General features: G+C 42.5%; 1 protein-coding gene across 2 annotated transcripts in view; it reads left to right on the top strand.

Moving 5' to 3' along the window:
- The window catches only part of NRG3 (neuregulin 3), a 615,395-nt gene that overhangs the window by 589,810 nt on the left and 6,747 nt on the right, over window positions 1–18,838 (top strand). For both annotated transcript variants that reach the window (XM_082222407.1, XM_082222406.1), the window contains one exon: window positions 10,584–10,711. In XM_082222407.1, coding sequence (XP_082078533.1) covers window positions 10,584–10,711 — 128 coding nt within the window. The remainder of the gene's footprint in view (window positions 1–10,583; window positions 10,712–18,838) is intronic.

Raw genomic sequence — 18,838 nt, 5'->3', positions numbered from 1 at the left:
CATGACTAAGCCGCTTCTGGCGAAACCAGAGCAGCTCACGGAAACACCGTTTAGCTTCCTGCTGGAGTGCTACCTATTTATCTACTTGCACTTTGACATGCTTTTGAACTGCTAGGTAACCAAAAGGTACCTTAATGTTACCTTAGTGTTATTTGCTCCATACATCAGCTCCCTCCTCATGGATGGAAACTTAAGAAACTTTTGCAAATAAGAACCAATCTATAAAAATTATAAGAGAATGGCATGCAGTTGGAGGAGAGGGAAGATTGTTCCATCAGGCACACAAAGATGCTTGTGCTGATGGAACAGTCTCCTTAGCACCACATTGAATTCCATCCCACATAGCCATAGCTATAAAGTCCAGTTAGTTTTAAAGGTTTACTCTTAATACAATGATAAACTGGCTCTCTGTTACATTTAGTTGAGCCACAAATGCAGTTTCCTGGCCCAATATCTAATGGACAAAGGTTGAACCTCTGTACCATCTGAGGACCAGAATTTAAATGCCCCCCTCCTAAATCTCTTTCTGGCCTAATCCCTCATGGTGTCATGCACGGTTCCGTCAAGATGGAAGAAGGGGTGAATGAAATTTCATTTCAGCACTGAGCAGAGGGTATACATGATGGAACAGGCAGGATCAGTCTTGCTGCAGCATTTGCTGGTGCCCGGGGCATGCACCTGCATGAGGGCGCCTGGTTCATGACGCCTCAAAATCATGCGCCTAGGGCTATGGCCTCCCTGCTCTATGACCCCTCATGCTACAGCCCTGGGCAGGATTAGTGGCTATGGGGATTTGTCACTTTTGAGAGACATAAGAACATTAGAGGAGAGTTTTTCACTTCCAGCAAAGTTATACTGGGGAACACCCATCTGTGTTTCATATCATTGTCTCAAGCAACGGACACTATCACCTACTGTAACTGGTGGCAGTTTTGCCATTCAGGAAGGAGTATTTTCCAACTGTGCTATATGCAGTCTTTTAATTGGAAGTCTGCTAGAGATTGAACCTGGAACTTTATGCAGGCAAAGCACATGATTTGTTGCTGAACTGCGGTTCACTTCCTATTCTAAACGTCACCATTAGCTACCATTTCTATTAGAGCTGACATGTAGTGCCTTTCCTCCACCAGCTATCAAAGTGTTTCGCAGATGAAGGCAGCAATCCTCTCTTAAACATACTAGGAAACAGGACCGACCAAGATCACACTGCTGATTCCATGACAGTGTGAGGGGTTGAAATTGGCTGTGAGGTCAGTCTCCTCTGTGTTTGGACCATGCTGTCTCCATTGATTTCTTTAGGACAGCCAGCCTTGGGAGGTAGGAGTGGAAAATTGCTAGTGAGTGGCTAGGTAATTGCATTTGACAGTTGATTTTCTCCATGAAACTGTGAATAATTGGAAAATTTGCACAAAAGCTTATTTTTAAATGCTATCATTATTCATTAATTTATTTAACTACATGCCTCAAAAGTGCTTTTCAGTAATTGCTCTAACAACAAGCACAAATATAATCAGCCAGGAGACAATAAGCACTTTCACAATAATAGCACAATTAAGCCTTTTACTGTACCAAAATGCCAAGCTGATCTAGTAGCCAGAGCAAATTCACTGCACTTGGACAGGGTATTGGGTTGCTTGCCATGTGGAGCAAAAGCATTTTCAAAGTGCACTCGGCAATTCTGACCCAAAGTGAAAGGACAAATCACGCACAGATTCCAGCTATGAACATGGGCCTTTAAACATGAAAGGAAATTGAAAATGAGCACAGATAAGGAAGGAGGAGCAAGAAAGTGGAAGCTTTTCTTGAATTTGCTCCTCAAAGTAACAACTTTATGCAAGGCTTCTTCAGCAACACTCCCGCACCAGTGAAATCTGGCTAGAAGGGGCTTGGCCCCTATTAGTTAAACATTCTCGGCAGGGGGCCGGTCCACTGTCCCTCAGACCTTGGGGGGGGGGACTATATTTTGAAGGGGGGGAGAATGAACAAATTCCTATGCCCCACATATAACCCAGAGATGCATTTTAAATAAAAGCACACATTCTCATATAAAAACACCAGGCAGGCCCCACAAATAACTCAGAGATGCATTCTAAATAAAAGGACACATTCTACTCATGTAAAAACATGCTGATTGCCAGACCGTCCGTGGGCCAGATTTAGAAGGTGATTGGGCCGGATCCAGCCCCGGGCCTTAGCTTGCCTACCCATGGGTTAAATGGCCTTGTGCAGACCCATCAGTGGGCAGCCAGCATTTGCCCCAGCAGGGACAGCTCACCCATGAAGCAAGGTGAGGCAGCCGCCTTGGGTGGCAGGATTCACAAGAGCAGAAGATCCAGCCTCCAAGGAATGCATCACCCACTCTCAGTGTTGCCACTTCTACTGCAATAATGCTAGAAAAAGGCAACCTGTGCAAAACGCCGGCACCCTGTCTCTACAACTCTACTAGCACCTCTCGGTATTGTGAATATCACCGAACTTACCTTTTGTTGGTATCTTCATGAACTTATCTAAAAGACTAAGTTAAGCCTTTGAAAAATCTATTGAAACCAGACATTATAAGTTCATTTTAGGCTGGGTAGTTCGCAAGTCTTTGTGGCTTTGTTTAATGTTTTGTATTTTTCTCAGAAGGTTGATAAAGTATGTATAATTATGAGTTGCACTACTTCTACTGCAATGGCAGCAACAGTTGGTGTGTGCTCCTTAGAGGCCAGATCTGCCACTACCTCAGTGCAGCCTCAACAGTGGCCTCTTGGTGAATAGGAGGCTCTGCGGTCTCCTCCCACACTTGCTGCCAATATAGATCTTTATCCTCCCCCCCGCCCATTTCCTGGTAGGGGGAAGGCACCATTTTGTGGTTTGCCACAATGTCTGGCACTGAGCACAAGTGCTTAAAGGGGCCAGTCCTTCTCCTGGGTCTTGGCAGGAGTCAACTGACTTGGCTCACTTCACTTTCAGGCAGTGCAATATCAGCAGGTTAGCTGGCAGGGCCAAGCAAGTAGTAACTCTTTTTTTTAGTTTAACATTTCCATAGTGGCCAAGGGATGGGACAGGACGCTTTTTCTGCCTTCTAGGGGTGCATGGGGTGCATGCTTTAGTTTAGTTTACAGTGGTACCTCAGGTTACAGATGCTTCAGGTTACAGACTCCGCTAACCCAGAAATAGTACCTTGGGTTAAGAATTTTGATTCAGGATGAGAACAGAAATTGCGTGGCAGTAGTGTGGCAGCGGCGGGAGGCCCCATTAGCTAAAGTGGTACCTCAGGTTAAGAACAGTTTCAGGTTAAGAACGGACCTCTGGAACAAATTAAGTTCTTAACACGAGGTACCACTGTAGTTGTATTTAGTTTTCATTTCATTTCAGCTTTCCATTGTTCCCTATGAGAATAATGGCAACCCACCTCAAGTTGGTTCTCTGATTCCTAAAAGTAATATAATAATAATAATAATAATAATAATAATAATAATAATAATAATTTATACTGCACCCATCTGGCTGGGTTTCCCCAGCCACTCTGGGTGGCTCCCATCAGAATATTAAAAACACAATAAAACATCAGACATTAACAACTTCCCTAAACAGGGCTGCCTTCATATGTCTTCTAAAAGTCAGGTGTTTATTTCATCGACATCTGATGGAAGGGTGGGCGCCACTACCGAGAAGGCCCTTTGCCTTCCCACCAGTAGCTGCTGGTGCTTCAGTGGCTCCCATTCATTGGAGAAATGACTGGCAGGCAGTAACTGGCAATAGCAGAGGTGCTACCACAGACAGACAGCAGGAATTAAGGGGCACTTACCCCATGCCTGAGAAAGGACTGTTAGACGGAGGTGTTTAGCTGCCTTGGGAGCATTGAAAGTTGCATTGGGGAAGAGGAAAGATGAAGATAGTGATGAAAACCCTGGCCTATGGTGACATTAAACTAGTAATGTGTGGGAATGGGACTACATCTTTTGTTCAAATGGACATGCATGGACCAATGTTTTGGCAGCATTAGCACCAAGTCACAATGGCCAATCTCTCTCCTTCAGGCAGGCGTCATAATCATGAGATCACAAAGGGCAGCTGTTGGACAGCAAGAGCTAGAAACAGGTAGAGACATCACATAGTAGTAATACTCAACCTGGAGTAGTCAGTCTGTTACTCTCCCTAAGTCAGAATGGCAGTTCAGGGAATCCTGGCGATGAAAAGTTAACTCCAGTGGCTAGAGGACAGGTGCAGAGGCAAGATGGACGCAACTCATGGCTTACTTTCCACAGTGTGTTTGACAATTTCCCAAGATCTGCAGTCCAAGGTAGCGTAACTGTTGCTTCAGTCCAGCAAGTAGCCATACACATGGATTTTGTCCACATATTACCTAGGGAAACGTGGGTGGCGCTGTGGTCTAAACCACTGAGCCTCTTGAACTTGCCGATCAGAAGGTTAGCAGTTTGAATCCCAGCACCGGGGTGAGCTCCCATTGCTCTGTCCCAGCTCCTGCCAACCTAGCAGTTCGAAAGCACACCAGTGCAAGTAGGTAAATAGGTACCGCTGCGGCAGGAAGGTAAACGGCGTTTCCATGCACTCTGGTTTCCGTCACAGTGTTCCATTGTGGCAGAAGCGGTTTAGTCATGCTGACCACATGACTTGGAAAACTGTTTGTAGACAAATGCCAGCTCCCTCAGCCTGAAAGTGAGATGAGCACCGCAACCCCATAGTCGCCTTTGACTGCACTTCACCATACAGGGGACCTTTACTTTTACAAAATATGTATTTTATCAAAGTAATTGTTGAACTGAAATACAATTAAGAAGAAGTATATTAATAGTGAAATACAATTAAGAAGTAGTATATTTTTTTGGGAGGGCCCAAGAGAGTGGGGCCATAAGCTATAGCTTGTTTAGCTTATATGTAAATCCAGTACTGCACATGGGGCTAGATTGGAGCCAGGCGTTGTGAACCTATTGTGAGTCAGTATACATGGCTGGTAGTTTATGCTATGGGTTTTTGGGGTTTTTTTTAGCTCTTGTTTGTTTAAAAATCTAACAGACTTGGGCACTTTTGGGGGGGGGTATTTTAAAAATAATTATTAATAAAGTATTAATTTACATTCCTCCTGGTGTTTGTGTGCAAGGTGCAGGTTCAGTTTTGAAAAGTTCTATTGAAAGTGTGAAATGTTTTCCTTTTCCTCCCTGCTACCTCTGTATTTCACAGTTATCTTGTACCCCTCCTCCTCCTCTACCCTCTTTTAATAAATCCAGCTTTTGTTTTGTGAGAAGCCTTCCACACTGCAGAATTTTAATTCACACTGAATAGCATAATGATAGACCTTGACCTGTTTAGACTTCTGTTTATCTGAAAGACAACCCATTGCATCTCAGTTACTTAAAATGGTTTAAAATGCCATATCTGTAAAGTTTCTTTTAGGGAGTTGATTTTTATCCATGAGAAGTCTTGGAACTAACGGTTTTATGAATCATAAAATTATTACAGATAGGTAGCCGTGTTGGTCTGCCATAGTCAAAATAAAAAAAAATTCCTTCCTGTAGCACCTTAAAGACCAACTAAGTCTTTAAGGTCTTCCTGTAGCACCTTAAAGACCAACTAAGTCAACTTGGACTTTAAGGTGCTACAGGAAGGAATTTTTTTATCATAAAATTATTATTATTGCAGAGGGCCTTCTCGGTAGTGGCACCCGCCCTGTAAACCCCCCTCCCATCAGATGTCAAGGAAATAAATTTTTAGAAGACATCTGAAGGCAACCTTGTATCGGGAAAATTTTAAAAGTCTAATGTTTTACAATTTTTTGTGTGCTGTCAGCTGCTCAGAGTGGCTGTGGAAACCCAGCCAGATGGGCGGGATATAAATCATAACAACAATATTATTATTATTATTATTATTATTATTATTATTATTATTATTATTATTATTTATTTGCCCTGTGCCTGGGCATCAAGTGACAAAACAGATTAGATGGACTGAGCTGAGGGCCACAACTTTATTTAGTGATATTCATTGATTTTCAGAATACTTGACTAAAGATCTGCCAAATATCTCACCAACCCAACTGACTTGCAAGGAGAGAAAAGGGAAATAGGGTGTCCTGCACAACTCACCTTGTTTGACAATCCTGTCTTAGCTTACATCATTCTAGCTGTAATTGTCCCACTCTTTGCTTTTCATATTCTATGCACTCTCAGAAAGAGGCTGCAGAGATTCTGCCAGGGTCCCCATTCTCCACTGACTAGTGGGACCACCGAGCCAAAGCCTGCTCCGTCTTCCAGATTCCTTCAAGCTATTAAGTCTTGAACAGTTCATTAAAAGAGGGGTGGGAAGTCTGTATTGGACTCCAACTCTCAATATCCCTGAATACTGCCCATGCTATCTGGGGCCTATAGGAGTCAGAATCCATGTGGATTCCAACTCTCATAGGTCCCAGATACCATGGACAGTGTTCCTGGTAGAGCAGCCAATTGCTGAAGAGAGAAATCTGTGTGACTTCATGCCTCACTTGGCTTGGAGTTGCTTTTTGTAGTACAGTCTGTCACACAATAAAGGGGGGAAATATGCTCAGTTGATGTCATGGCGATGTCAGGTGATTGGCAGGTGGATGGGACCCCACCCATCTGTCAAAATAATCTACTGATATACAAAGGGGAGGATTCAGAATGCAAAATTTGCGTTTTTGAGACAAGCTGTTTTGTTTTTCGTCAATAGCTATGCAAATGTCACCAGAACTGAAAAGGTTTTTCTGCCTCAGTTTAAATAAAGAATTAATATTTTCCTCATAAAATAATTAGCTGTCATAATGCTGATTAGAACCAGGAGCTGAAACTTTTGCAAACAATAAAGTGTATATATTCTATGGCAAACTCTGGCAAACAACAGTGTGCATACACATAATATGTGTATATATTCTGACAATGCATCAGTATAACTCTATTTTAGTTTCCCCCTGCCTCCAAATTCCTCCAATATAATTTCCCAGTTAAATAATTACACAGCTTCTCAAAAACGCTATGCAGAAACTGTGCTATACTGAACACGTGCTGAACCTCATTAATCCTCAAATCAACTCATTAATCCTCAAACCAACTTTTCCACACAAGCACACCTGACCCACCAAGCTCTGCTGTTGACCTTCAGATTCTGCAAGGCTCCACATCCTACCTATGGGGTTTCATTTTATTTTCCCACAAATTTGTCCTCCGCTCCCAAGCTTCTGCAAGCCGCCACCTCTGCAAATTATGTTCGTTCCAATAGCAATGAAGGATAGCATCCTTATGACATTGCTTTGTACAGAATCAGATCATTGGTCTCTCAATCCCTAGCATTCTTTACTTCAAATGACAGCAGAGGCTCTCTTAAGTTCTCAGACAGAGGAGTTTTCCCAGCCCTGGTAACTGTTCTCTAACTGGATATTAAATGATTTAACCTGGGACCTTTGATACATATAAAGTCCCAGGCTAAATCCTTAAACGTTTCTGCGATTCCGATTTTCCACCTAGCTGATATTGCACAGACAGCAAAAGCGGACCTACATTTCTCCCTTAGTATTGCGGGAACAACTTCCTCCCTCCTGAAGAAGGTAGTGTGACGACCTTGTTGTCTTTTAAGGGTTGGCATATGATGTGATAGGCCCGTTCAAGGCAGCTGAATGGGCCTCGTGTGAAACAGACAATGGAAGGTGGTGCCACCTTCTGCTTCTTCCCATTCAGCCACATTTGTCATCTGCACTTGCTCCTGTCCCTGGGGAACTGGGGAATGGAGTCTCCTCACCTGCCTTTGGGTCCACTCTGAACTCTAAGCGTGTAAATATATGTTTCACCAAATTAGGTTCTCACTGCAATGCAATTCAGGGCAGATGGCAAGGGAGGAGAGATGTAGGGCACACCTTTAAGCGCCCCAAAGCAATGGAGTCGAGAAGCAAGGCTTACTATAATGACTAGAAGCCACTGACTTTCAGTTGATGGCCTATGACTCTGAATCTGCTTCCTCTACGGATTAGCTGCACAACCACAGGGCAGCCAATCCCAGCAGAGTTGCGCTCACTGCCAGTCAGCTGATCAGTGGGGAAAGGAAGGCTCCCTTGCCTATACACAATTGGGAGCATCTTTGAAGGCTTCCATCTCTAACTGTCCCTCACATATGATGTCAGAGGTGTGGCAGGTGGGTGTGGCTTGGGGAGAAGTTCCCATTGTGCAATTATGTGACTTGACATGGTGATGTTTTGTGGACATATTGTGGTACGATCCTTGTGGAAAGGAGCCTCAGCAGAACATAAATCGGATCGTTCAGAAAACCTAGACGTTGGGATAAAGTGATTGGGTGTTGAGACCCTGAAACCGCCCCCTCGTTGATGAATAAGACACAAGGACACAGATATTAGGTTAAATGTTGTTGGGCAAATTTAGGCCACAACTTTAGTGGTTACAGAATGTGAGTGGTATTGGCTTAGGCATTGGACTGACCCGACTATATCTGATTCCTGCCTGTCATGCAGGGAGTCTGGTAAGGATCAACCACCAGTAGGGGGAATCCCATTGATGCAAACCAACTCCCCCAGGGTTCCCGACGGGGTCGTGGCATGGCTCTAGCCCCTCCCCAGGCTTCAGACAAGATCCACACCCCTGGGTTCCTTTAACGGAATACTCTTTAGCTTGGAGGGGCAGGTGATGGCCACACCTCCCTTCCCCCATCATGAGATCAAACAATGCCTAACCGCCAAACATTACAAAGTTGTGACTATTGCCTCAGTTTAAATGGGTCCTGGCCATGCCTCCCCAGCCAGCGGATTGGCTGGCTGGACGATGACGTGGCTAGGAACCTCCGGGTGACATGGAACTTCATCCCCCGCCCCCGGAAGGGAGTGGGTGGCCACGTGGTCCACCGCAACTCCTCACCACATTGAAGTGGAGCTGATTTCCTGCCACCTCCTCGCAAATGATTAAGTGGGCACAAGATGTTGGAAATGGAGACTTGGGGTACATTTTGGACTATGGCAAAACATGTTCTCCATACACATGCTTATGAGGGGAAACTGTTCTAAAATAATGCTAAGTTGGTATGTAACTCCTGAAATCATAAGTAAAGGAAATGAGAATTGCCCAAAGACTTGTCGGAAAGAAACAGGAGACTATATCACATATGGCAGAAGTGCAATGGGGTAAAGGAATATTAGGAAAAGATTGCAGATTTAATATTAAAAAATATTAGGTTATGAAATCCCGTATGATCCTCTGCTATTATTATTAAATTATACTGCTGAGTCAATGAGGAAAGAACACCAATAACTATTTCCTTATATGGTTGCTATAGCAAGTATGCCAATAATAGCTAGTATTAATGAATGGACAGATGCAATTTGAGAATTTGATTTAATGTCTAAATTGACACATTTATCAAAGTCAAAAGAATGCAAAGTGTTTCTGTGGCAAACTGGATCCCAGTATTGTCTCAAAGATGTTCTCAAAGATGCAGTACAGCTTTGAGATGTCCTGAATCTTAAGGAACTGATTTTGCTTTGGTTTATCAGTCTTACATTGCTGTACAACTTCCCTTAGGAGCATTGCATTTGGTTAATTTTATCTTTATTTTTTCTTGATTGTCACAATAATAAATAATGGTGAGTTCTTTAACAGAATGAAGCATCTTCGGAAATGTAGTTTGTTAAGGGTATGGAGTACAATTCCTACCATTGTTCTTTCCCAAGATTATTGGGGGGTGGGAACCATGATTCTAACAGTGGTGTAAATGGCTGTGTGTGTGTGTGTGTGTGTGTGTGTGACAAAGTGACTGCAAGCTCCAACCCCTTAAGGCCAGAGTGGTGGCGCATTTGCGCTGTGGCATTGTATTAGTAAGCCTCCCTGTAATGACCAAGAGGCATATTATGTATGCATTTGATGGTCTTGCAAGAAACCTAGAGAATAAATAAAATATATCTGTTGCAAATAGTCTTTCTCTGTGGGTTTGATCGTACTTAACTCTGTGCATTTACCATTTATGTACCTCTCTGAAAAGTGCTGCTGCTGCTCAAGTATAAATATCACAAGTGTTCGGGGAGAAATAAATACCACAATTGTTCTCATTATATTGGGTGTGTCTTTTGAGACTTTCTGAGTCTTCTTAAGTATACTTTAGCAGAACAGCTTGTAAAATTCTGAAGGACCAGGAGGATGAACTGTGAATTGATGGGAACTGAACTAAATCCTTTTTGGAGGGGAGGAGCTGGAGCTGGAACTAGCTTTCAAATGAACTTTCCAAGCTCAGGTTCACACAGTGGCCAACCTGGTGTCTGTAGGAAGCTCACAAACAGAACCCGAAGCACAACACTGCTCTCCCACCTGTAATTCCCTGCAAATAGCAGATAGCTATTGTGGCTAGTAGCAGAATATGCTCACCTGAGCCACCAGGTCTTATCCCTTGGTACAATCTAAGCCCACTCCCCGGATCTGGGAAGCGTACGGTGTTTTTAAGATCAAAATATGGCACCTCCTGCTTTTGTGCCATGAGCAGACATTATCTCACGGTACTTACGTATACAGAGTCATATACATTGCTATTAATGCACCGTTAATCTCTCTTCCTGCCCCTTGTTTTCTTTGCTACAGTATTCAAAGGCAAACAGACATCCAGAGCCAGTGATGGAAAAAGTGATGGAATCTAGCTTTTCAGGAACTCAGTCCTTTCCGGAAGCCTTGTCTCCTGACAGAGGTAGCCAGGCTATGAAGCCACACAGGTAAGGAAGCGACTCTTAATTGACATTTGTTTTGTGATACATATGCAGCACAGTCGTACACAGTGACTAGGGGGACATTTAAGAGTGTATGGCATGGAAGGAGCCTTGATCTGTTCATTAAGCAGATGTCCAGCATTTCTTCCACTGCAGATGTAAAACAGCCATTACTTCTGCTCTCCGTGTTCCACATTCTTCTCTCTTTTTTTCCCTAAAAGGCCTAGAGGAAGTATTAAGGATGCCATCAAAGCTGTAGTCACAGACCAGTGAAGGAGGCAATTTCCCCCACTCTCCTGCCTCATTTCAGTTCATGAAGTTAATGACTCATCTTCTTGTAGGCAGACAATGATGCCAACGACCAGATTTTCTCGGTGCCCACCCCCCAAACAAATAGAACTCAATATGAAAAATGGCTGCTTTATATATTCACCTGAGAGCAAACAATTGCCCACCTAGTCTTGCATCCTTTTCTCACAGTGGCCAACTAGATGCCCCCCCATTGACAATTCCAGTTTTCTTCACTCCAATTCTGGGATGGGAGTGGCTGGAAGGATCTCTCTGTGGTCCTTAGAACAGAGATAATAGATGACTCTATCTGATATGTTGTCAAGTGATTGACAGGTGAGCATTGTTTGCCAAGTGGCTTCGCAGGCCAAACTGAAAGATTTGGGACACCTCATTAGATCTGAGTATCAGAAGTTCCCCACTGCTGCTATAATTCTAGAGACAACACTTGATCCACCTGACCACAGGAGAGGTGTGCTAGCCCAAACAAGGGAAGGTCAGAAAATCCAGGTTCTCTCTGGCAGGGCAATACAAAAGTCAACGAAGTTGGAATTCAGAACCATGGATAGTGCTCCTGTAAAGGTAAAGGGACCCCTGACAGTTAAGTCCAGTCACGAACAACTCTGGGGTTGCAGTGCTCATCTCACTTTATAGGCCGAGGAAGCCGGCATTTGCCTGCAGACAGTTTTTCCGGGTCATGTGGCCAGCATGACTAAGCCGCTTCTGGTGAAACCAGAGCAGCACACAGAAATGCTGTTTACCTTCCCGCCGGAGCGGTACCAATTTATCTACTTGCACTATTGGAGGTGCTTTCAAACTGCTAGGTTGGCAGGAGCTGGGACTGAGCAACGGGAGCTCACCCCGTTGCGGGGATTCGAACTGCCAATCTTTTGATCGGCAAGCCCAAGGCTCAGTGGTTTAGACTCACGTCCCATAGTGCTCCTGTACATGAGGTCAAACATCCCACTGTGTCAGCAAAGTCCTGGATCCATGACCTGAATTTTAGAGCAGAGTAAGGTAACCATTGTCTGCAGTCCCACCCCGGGTGTTGCCTTTTGGCCAGTTAAAGAACCAGTGCCTACTCCCGCAGCCTTTGGCTCTTTCAATGCGATGGAGTTCCCAGTTCTGCAGAGCCCTTTGGGTCCTGCAAGCAGTCTGTGGATCAGCTATCAGAGTCTGTAGGCAGAGGTATCTCATCAGGGGAGGAGAGACTCACCCTAGTGCTTGTGAAACCACATAAAATGGAACAAGGAGTGGATCCACCTCCACACTTGTCACTGTAGTTGCTGGAGAACTCAGCATTCAATTTTAATATCCAAAATCCACAATGCATTTTCAGGGTAAGCACAAGGTGATCTGATGATTCTTTAAAATACTATTAAATGTATTTAAACTATTTAAAACAGGACTTCCCTTACTGCATCCTTTTTATAAATAAAACAATTCTATTTATATAAATATGACCATTATCATATTTAACTATAAATATGATCATCGTTATATAAAAATAATTATTTTATTTATAAAAAGGATGCAGTAATGAAAGTCCTTTTTGCAAGTATTGGTGTTTTAAATATGTGCCTTTGCAGATTCATGGGCCTGATTTGATTTATAGGAGATTGCTTTTGTCATTTTATAATTTACTATTTAATACACCAGACCATTGTTTTTTAGAACAGGCAATAGACTTCTGAATGTCAGTGATTTATAAGCCTAGCATTGATTGTATGCATTGTGCAATTGCTTTATAAGTTATTTTATGCTACAAATACTGTACAAGAGACAGATTAGTCATCTGGGGTTTTTCACTTGATTCTTCTCAGCAGACAGATATAGCATGATAACAGTAAATACATCATGATAAACTCTTGCTCGTGCAATTTTTTTTTTTTTTTAGATCAGTCTAGGAAATGCAGGTGCCTGTGTAAAAGTCACCACCAAATTGATTCTACCTAAAGCAAAATTCAGGGCAAATTCAAAGTCCCGCTCAAGCAAAATGTCAATTTGAGTTTTGAGGGAAGGTTAAAGAATTTCAATAAGACTTGACGGTGTTTATCATGGAAGGCATTATATTCCTTAAGGCATGAGAAGGGAACTTCTTTTCTGTGAAAGGTCATTGACCTGCAGGAAAAGTCAATTGGGAAATTATGAAGAATATCAATTATCACTAAAGCTAACTTACAACAAGATTTATAAATGTTTCAGGCTCCCAGCAGAAGTAGAGCCATTTGCAAATTACAGAGTAACAAATCTAGACTTGCCATCTAGCATGTGCCCTGCTGGAAGCCTCAGCCAATTTTGGTTTTCAGGTGAATGTACATGTGAGATACATACATTTACCACATTCACAAGTGACATATTTAGGTGCACACTTAAAACATCATTTAGAGCTATTCAAACAGAAGAGTCTAACCACAAGTCATATTGGGTGAGATCTATACTAGACCCATTGACTTCATTTGAACATTAACATGGTCATCCCATTGATGTCAGTGGTTCTCTCTAAGCATAACTATGCTTGGATCCAACCAATTATATTTACTCCTGGAATTTGTGAGACATTCACTAAGGCTTGGGTCTCACAACTGTAGAGTTTCTGTGCACAGAGACATATCCATCCCTCTCCTCCTTTATAATTCCACTGATGTTTTCTCCATTCAAGAACTTCTGCATACACCTTTGAAATTCATCTTAGCTGAAAATTGCTGGAGTAATCTAGTGTATCCTGACTCATATCCACGTTCACAGATTCTCTGAAAAAGATGCCGGACATCCCATGCCAGCAAAGTCTTTATTCTGAAAAGCAATCCAAACAGGAGCTTAAACTTAAAAATATAAGAGTGCATCACTGTACTCTTTTCACATACTTGAAACAATTGTGGACTTGCTCTGACATAAATATTGTTAGTACTGAGGTATAAATTCTCGATTCCAGTGCTGTGGCTTAATTTCTTCTGCTATGTTTTCTTTATTTTCTTAACTATCTTCTTTTTCCCACTGGTTCTTAAGAAGCATTGTGGTGAACCTACCAGGAACTCTTGAAATCAATTGAACTTAAGCATTTCGCCACATGCATTCAATCCTGTTCTTTCCAGTGAGTATTAAGAAAGCTTAGCTTCCTCTGGATAGCACCCAGTGAAGCTTAATAGAGAAGATGTTTGACACATGCAAGTCCCATTAAAATCAGTGGGATTTAATCACATAGTTAAACAGTTGAGTCTCGTTTATTTCAATTAGGGAGGTGCAAAATCAGTCCCTTAATTTCCACTGCCTTTTCCGCTTGAACAAGTACCAAATATCTCAGATATCTTTGCTTTTCTGAGCATTCTCTGCGTTGGTCGAGTACTTGCTTTCCCACCCCAAAATGTCACACAGACTGGTGTGCATTATAGCATAAAATGTGCTTAAGTGTTGAAATGGGCACACCCGTTTCCTTTCTCTTTTTCTACCTTGCCTCAGAGTACAAGCACAAGTGCAGTAAGTTGGATTTGCAGACCCACAAACATGGATTTATCCTGCAAAATGTCAGCTAAGATTATTAGATAAATAGATAGTTAGGTTTGCTTGTTTCTCTCGCATCCACATTTCCCATATACCTACTAATCTTGCTTTAAAGCCAAAATTGAAGCTTAGTTACTTGTGACTAGTTGCTTAGATGTGAATCCGAATTCTCATTGGAATTCTCAGCCCATGTTCCAGGGAGAAATACATTTCCAAGTTCTGTTCATTTCTTGTTCAGTGGGTTTGTCTCTGCCTTGCCTTCTGCTACTCCTGGATTTTAGCTTCACTGGAAGAATGTCTGGAACAATGTTTTTCCCTGGAACATGTGCAGCTTGTCACAGTTTTCAGTTCCTCCTATTCTTTTGCAACCTTTCCCCAGCCCATAGTACCAACATGTGCATGGACATTGGCAGAACACTGCAAAAACCCAATCTTAGTGTGATTCACTAACTTAGACTCCTGAAAAATGGGTTGTGTTTTTTTTTGGGGGGGGGGTATGGATTTTCTACCTCGGGCTAAATTTAAATGTATCCTGATATCATAAAATGCCCCCAAACAGCTATGGGTGCCATCTCAGAAGGAAAGGCACTAAAGTCTGCTTCCCCGAAAAAGTCACACAATTGGTGTCTGGTCCCCCCCCCTTTTTAAACCCCCAATACATTAACATTAGCTAGGACAAAATAAAAGTAAAACACCCCAGTGGCAATAATCAATAGATTTATTGGCCTTTTTTGTCTCAGACTTTTCTTGGTTTTCAGAAATAAAACTGCTGGAACTCTTAAATCTGTATCCCTGGATTAATTTTTTTAGGGTTTTTGTTGTTGTTGTTTGGGGAAAAGGTTGGCAAAAACAACAAAAAGCACCCAATATAAAATTCAGGGAGTTTTCTTATGAACTTTTTTAAAACGACAACCCCCCTCCCCCCCAAAAAAAAAACACCAGGCAATTTTTGAATACAGAAAGAAAACTATAGATGTCAAGTGGCTGCAATTTGAGGACACTTTATCTCTGTGCAGTTGAAAATGTCCCAGAAGGCCTATATTGTAGGCCTATATGTTGTATAAATTCTGGTACTAGAATTTACAAGAATCCACTAGAATCTACGCTCTAATTTACCCCCAGATTTACTTCTGTATTAGAAGTAGGTATGATCAAGATTCTTCTTGTGCAGTGTTTCATTCCTGTGTACATGTGGCAAAACACCTTACGAAAAAGAATCTTGATGCAACTCAATATAATTGTTGATAATGTACAGGGAGTTGGGAAAAGCAAAAATGAACTGAATGAGCTGAAAGTTGTGGCTATGCAGCAATTTGTGCTATATATGCTGTGATCTGTACAGTATCTAGAAGTTAAAAGTAGTATATGAGAGGTCTCCTCATGTATTGATTTCACAGTGGGGAAAAGAGCACTTAAATCTGGCAAGTTAACTACCAAAAGGAATTGATTGATGGACAACCTAAAAATATAAACCATCAGCATACTTTTCCTCTGGATGTGTCTGCTAGCCAGAGTCTACCACAGAGTTTGGCGTTCATAAGTTTTACCGCTGTCTGTGGGGCTCAACTGTCCATTCTTACAGTTATGTTTCTACTAGGAAGGCTCTTTGACTTCTTGAGATCCCTTGTTCCTTCTGTAATTAATTTGTTTCCAAAAATTCTCCTCTTCAAATTTTCATGTTCTCCTGATTAATCAAAGATTTGCTAAATATTCACCAAGCATTTTATACCTATATACCCTATAGCTGATGTCTATATTTGTGAGCTGGTATTTTCCACCATGTAATAGTTGGCATAGGGACGCGGGTGGCGCTGTGGGTTAAACCACAGAGCCTACGACTTGCTGATCAGAAGGTCGGCGGTTCGAATCCCCGAGACGGGGTGAGCTCCCATTGCTCGGTCCCTGCTCCTGCCCACCTAGCAGTTCGAAAGCACGTCAAAGTGCAAGTAGATAAATAGGTACCGCTCCGGCGGGAAGGTAAACAGCGTTTCCGTGCACTGCTCTGGTTCGCCAGAAGCGGCTTAGTCATGCTGGCCACATGACCCGGAAGCTGTACGCCCGCTCCCTCGGCCAATAAAGCGAGATGAGCGTCGCAACCCCAGAGTCAGCCACGACTGGACCCAATGGTCAGGGGTCCCTTTACCCTTTACCTTTAATAGCTGGCATGTGATGAGCACATTAGCATATTTGATAGCTGACCTACAATAATATTCTATACTTGACATATTTGCATGCAATATAATATTTATTTTGCATTTGACTGCATTTTTTAAAGTACGCTGTTGTATTTAAAAGGTAATGGTATTTGACCATTGATGTTGTTTCATATTTTTTCCCTATAAAAATGATCAATATTCCCCAAAGCCTAATTTTTAATTCCATGGTAAAACCTAATATTGAACCTAGGAATTGGAAACCTTCACATTCAGAAACTTTGAGTGCATTTTAACATTTATTCCCTTTCCCCTCTAGTACAAAGTAAATATTCTTCTGTTGAGAATATATATATATATGTAACAGATTCAGCACTCCAAATGCATCACAGCTTGCGAGCTTTTGCTCAATGTCCCATGCAAGTGCAAAGACAGAGCAAATAAGATGTGGGCATATGAACTGGTCCTAGAGGAAGCACATAATGTGTGCTTTATTCTCCCTCTTTTCTTCTTCTTGGAAACTGGGGGAAAGAGGGGGGGGGAAGCATTTGCTTGCCTCTCTCTCAGAGATAAAAGTGCTTCAGCATAGGTCTCTGTCTTCCCCATGAAAAGCACCCTGGGATCCATTGCATTGGTTGTGATTCTGTTTTGCACAGCTGTAATCGGCTTACCTGCCAACAGAAGCTAGATGCTGACGCTTCTAATGCCTTCCTAGGGATCTTCCCAGCCAGATTAAGACTTCTGCTTCTTGCGAAGCATCCTAGTTAAGTATGTTGCAGCGTCTGCAGGTGCACAGATCTTGCACAAGCCCCCGCCTCAAGTTTTCAGACAGATGTTGCACGCAATAAATTACCTTTTGATTTCTGTCTCACATTCTGATTGCCTAAATAGTGTTCCCTCCTGTTGAAGCTCTCCAGGCTGGAGGAAACAAAATCTGCTTCTGAAAGTGCTTGTCCATAACGCGATGGATAATCAGCTTTGTTTAGTAACATACGGGAAAAGAAGTGTTTGTTCTCGGAGTTGTTGTAAACGCAGTGGTGTGTGTTTTGTGCTTCATAAACATGTTTGCCTCCACGGGGAGACAAGCATGTGCAATGGGAGGAAAATGTGAGCATGGCTTTGTTTTTTAACCAGTTTCTTCATCTAGACATGGTGTCCACATTGAACCAACATTTCGAGCATCTAACTGATGACAACCTAGATTGTCAACAGTCTTGGTAAACTGATTGGTTCTCACAAATGAAGAAGGCAGAGGAAAGTAGATGTTGACCAAGTCCAGGGAGTGATGAATGCCTTGTAGTTCAACTGGGGGTAGTACCTTCTGCCTTGAAGGACAGTGATATGTTTCCTTCTTAAGAGGACCTCACTTGACCCTGAAGCCCTAACTAGTATAGAATTAGTATGTGGACTGAATGTGGTGTCAGGAAGTTGGCCTTGTTTTCTCATCCATTTCTGGAGTATCAGTGATGTCCTGATCCAAAACACATGGATTCATAATTGTTCTTCCCACTTGTCACATGGCAGACATGTCCTTTTGATCTGGGCTTCATCTTAGGCTTGTCAACATGTCTGCTTCAGAGGTGCTTTCTGGAGGATCAAGAGCTGCGTATATCAATCAAATACCTTTATTGGCATGTTTCAAGTAACTGGAATAATTAAAAAGACAAGGGTGAAGCTATCAAGAGTTATAAGGTCTCACTATGGCCATGTGCATTTGGATATTCTGCAATGCCCTGTCTATTTTCCAAAAGGACAGTTCACCGGGAACCCTTTTGGGTAAAACTGTGGCTAAAAAGGAAGCTACTAAAGCAGTAATATCTTTGTCCTGATCTGCCAGGAGAAACCTTCTTTGGCTTCTTCTTGGAGTTGTGGGCCGGAGGTTCAACATTTTGCTCAGCATCAGTTGGTGGGGTCTGCTGTGTAAAGGGCAACCTATGAGAATGTGGTCCATTGAATCAGGTACTTCTTGATTGCAGACACACAAACGGGCTTGAAATGGAATGTGTGAGAATCTGCCTTTGGTCACTGCAGAGAGGAAAGCATTTAGTCTTGCAAGCATAAAGGCTCTTCGATGGCAAGGGAGTAGTAGATCCTTTAGATATTTGGCACAGGTTCTGTAGGATGTTGTGATACCTAAGCCCTCCAGAGAACAAGATCTCATAAATGATGTAACAAGCGCTGTCTTTTATGG

Source organism: Podarcis vaucheri, assembly GCF_965113315.1.
Source record: "Podarcis vaucheri genome assembly, chromosome: 5".
Taxonomy (NCBI): Eukaryota; Metazoa; Chordata; class Lepidosauria; order Squamata; family Lacertidae; genus Podarcis; species Podarcis vaucheri.
This window is presented reverse-complemented; position numbering and strand designations above follow the sequence as displayed.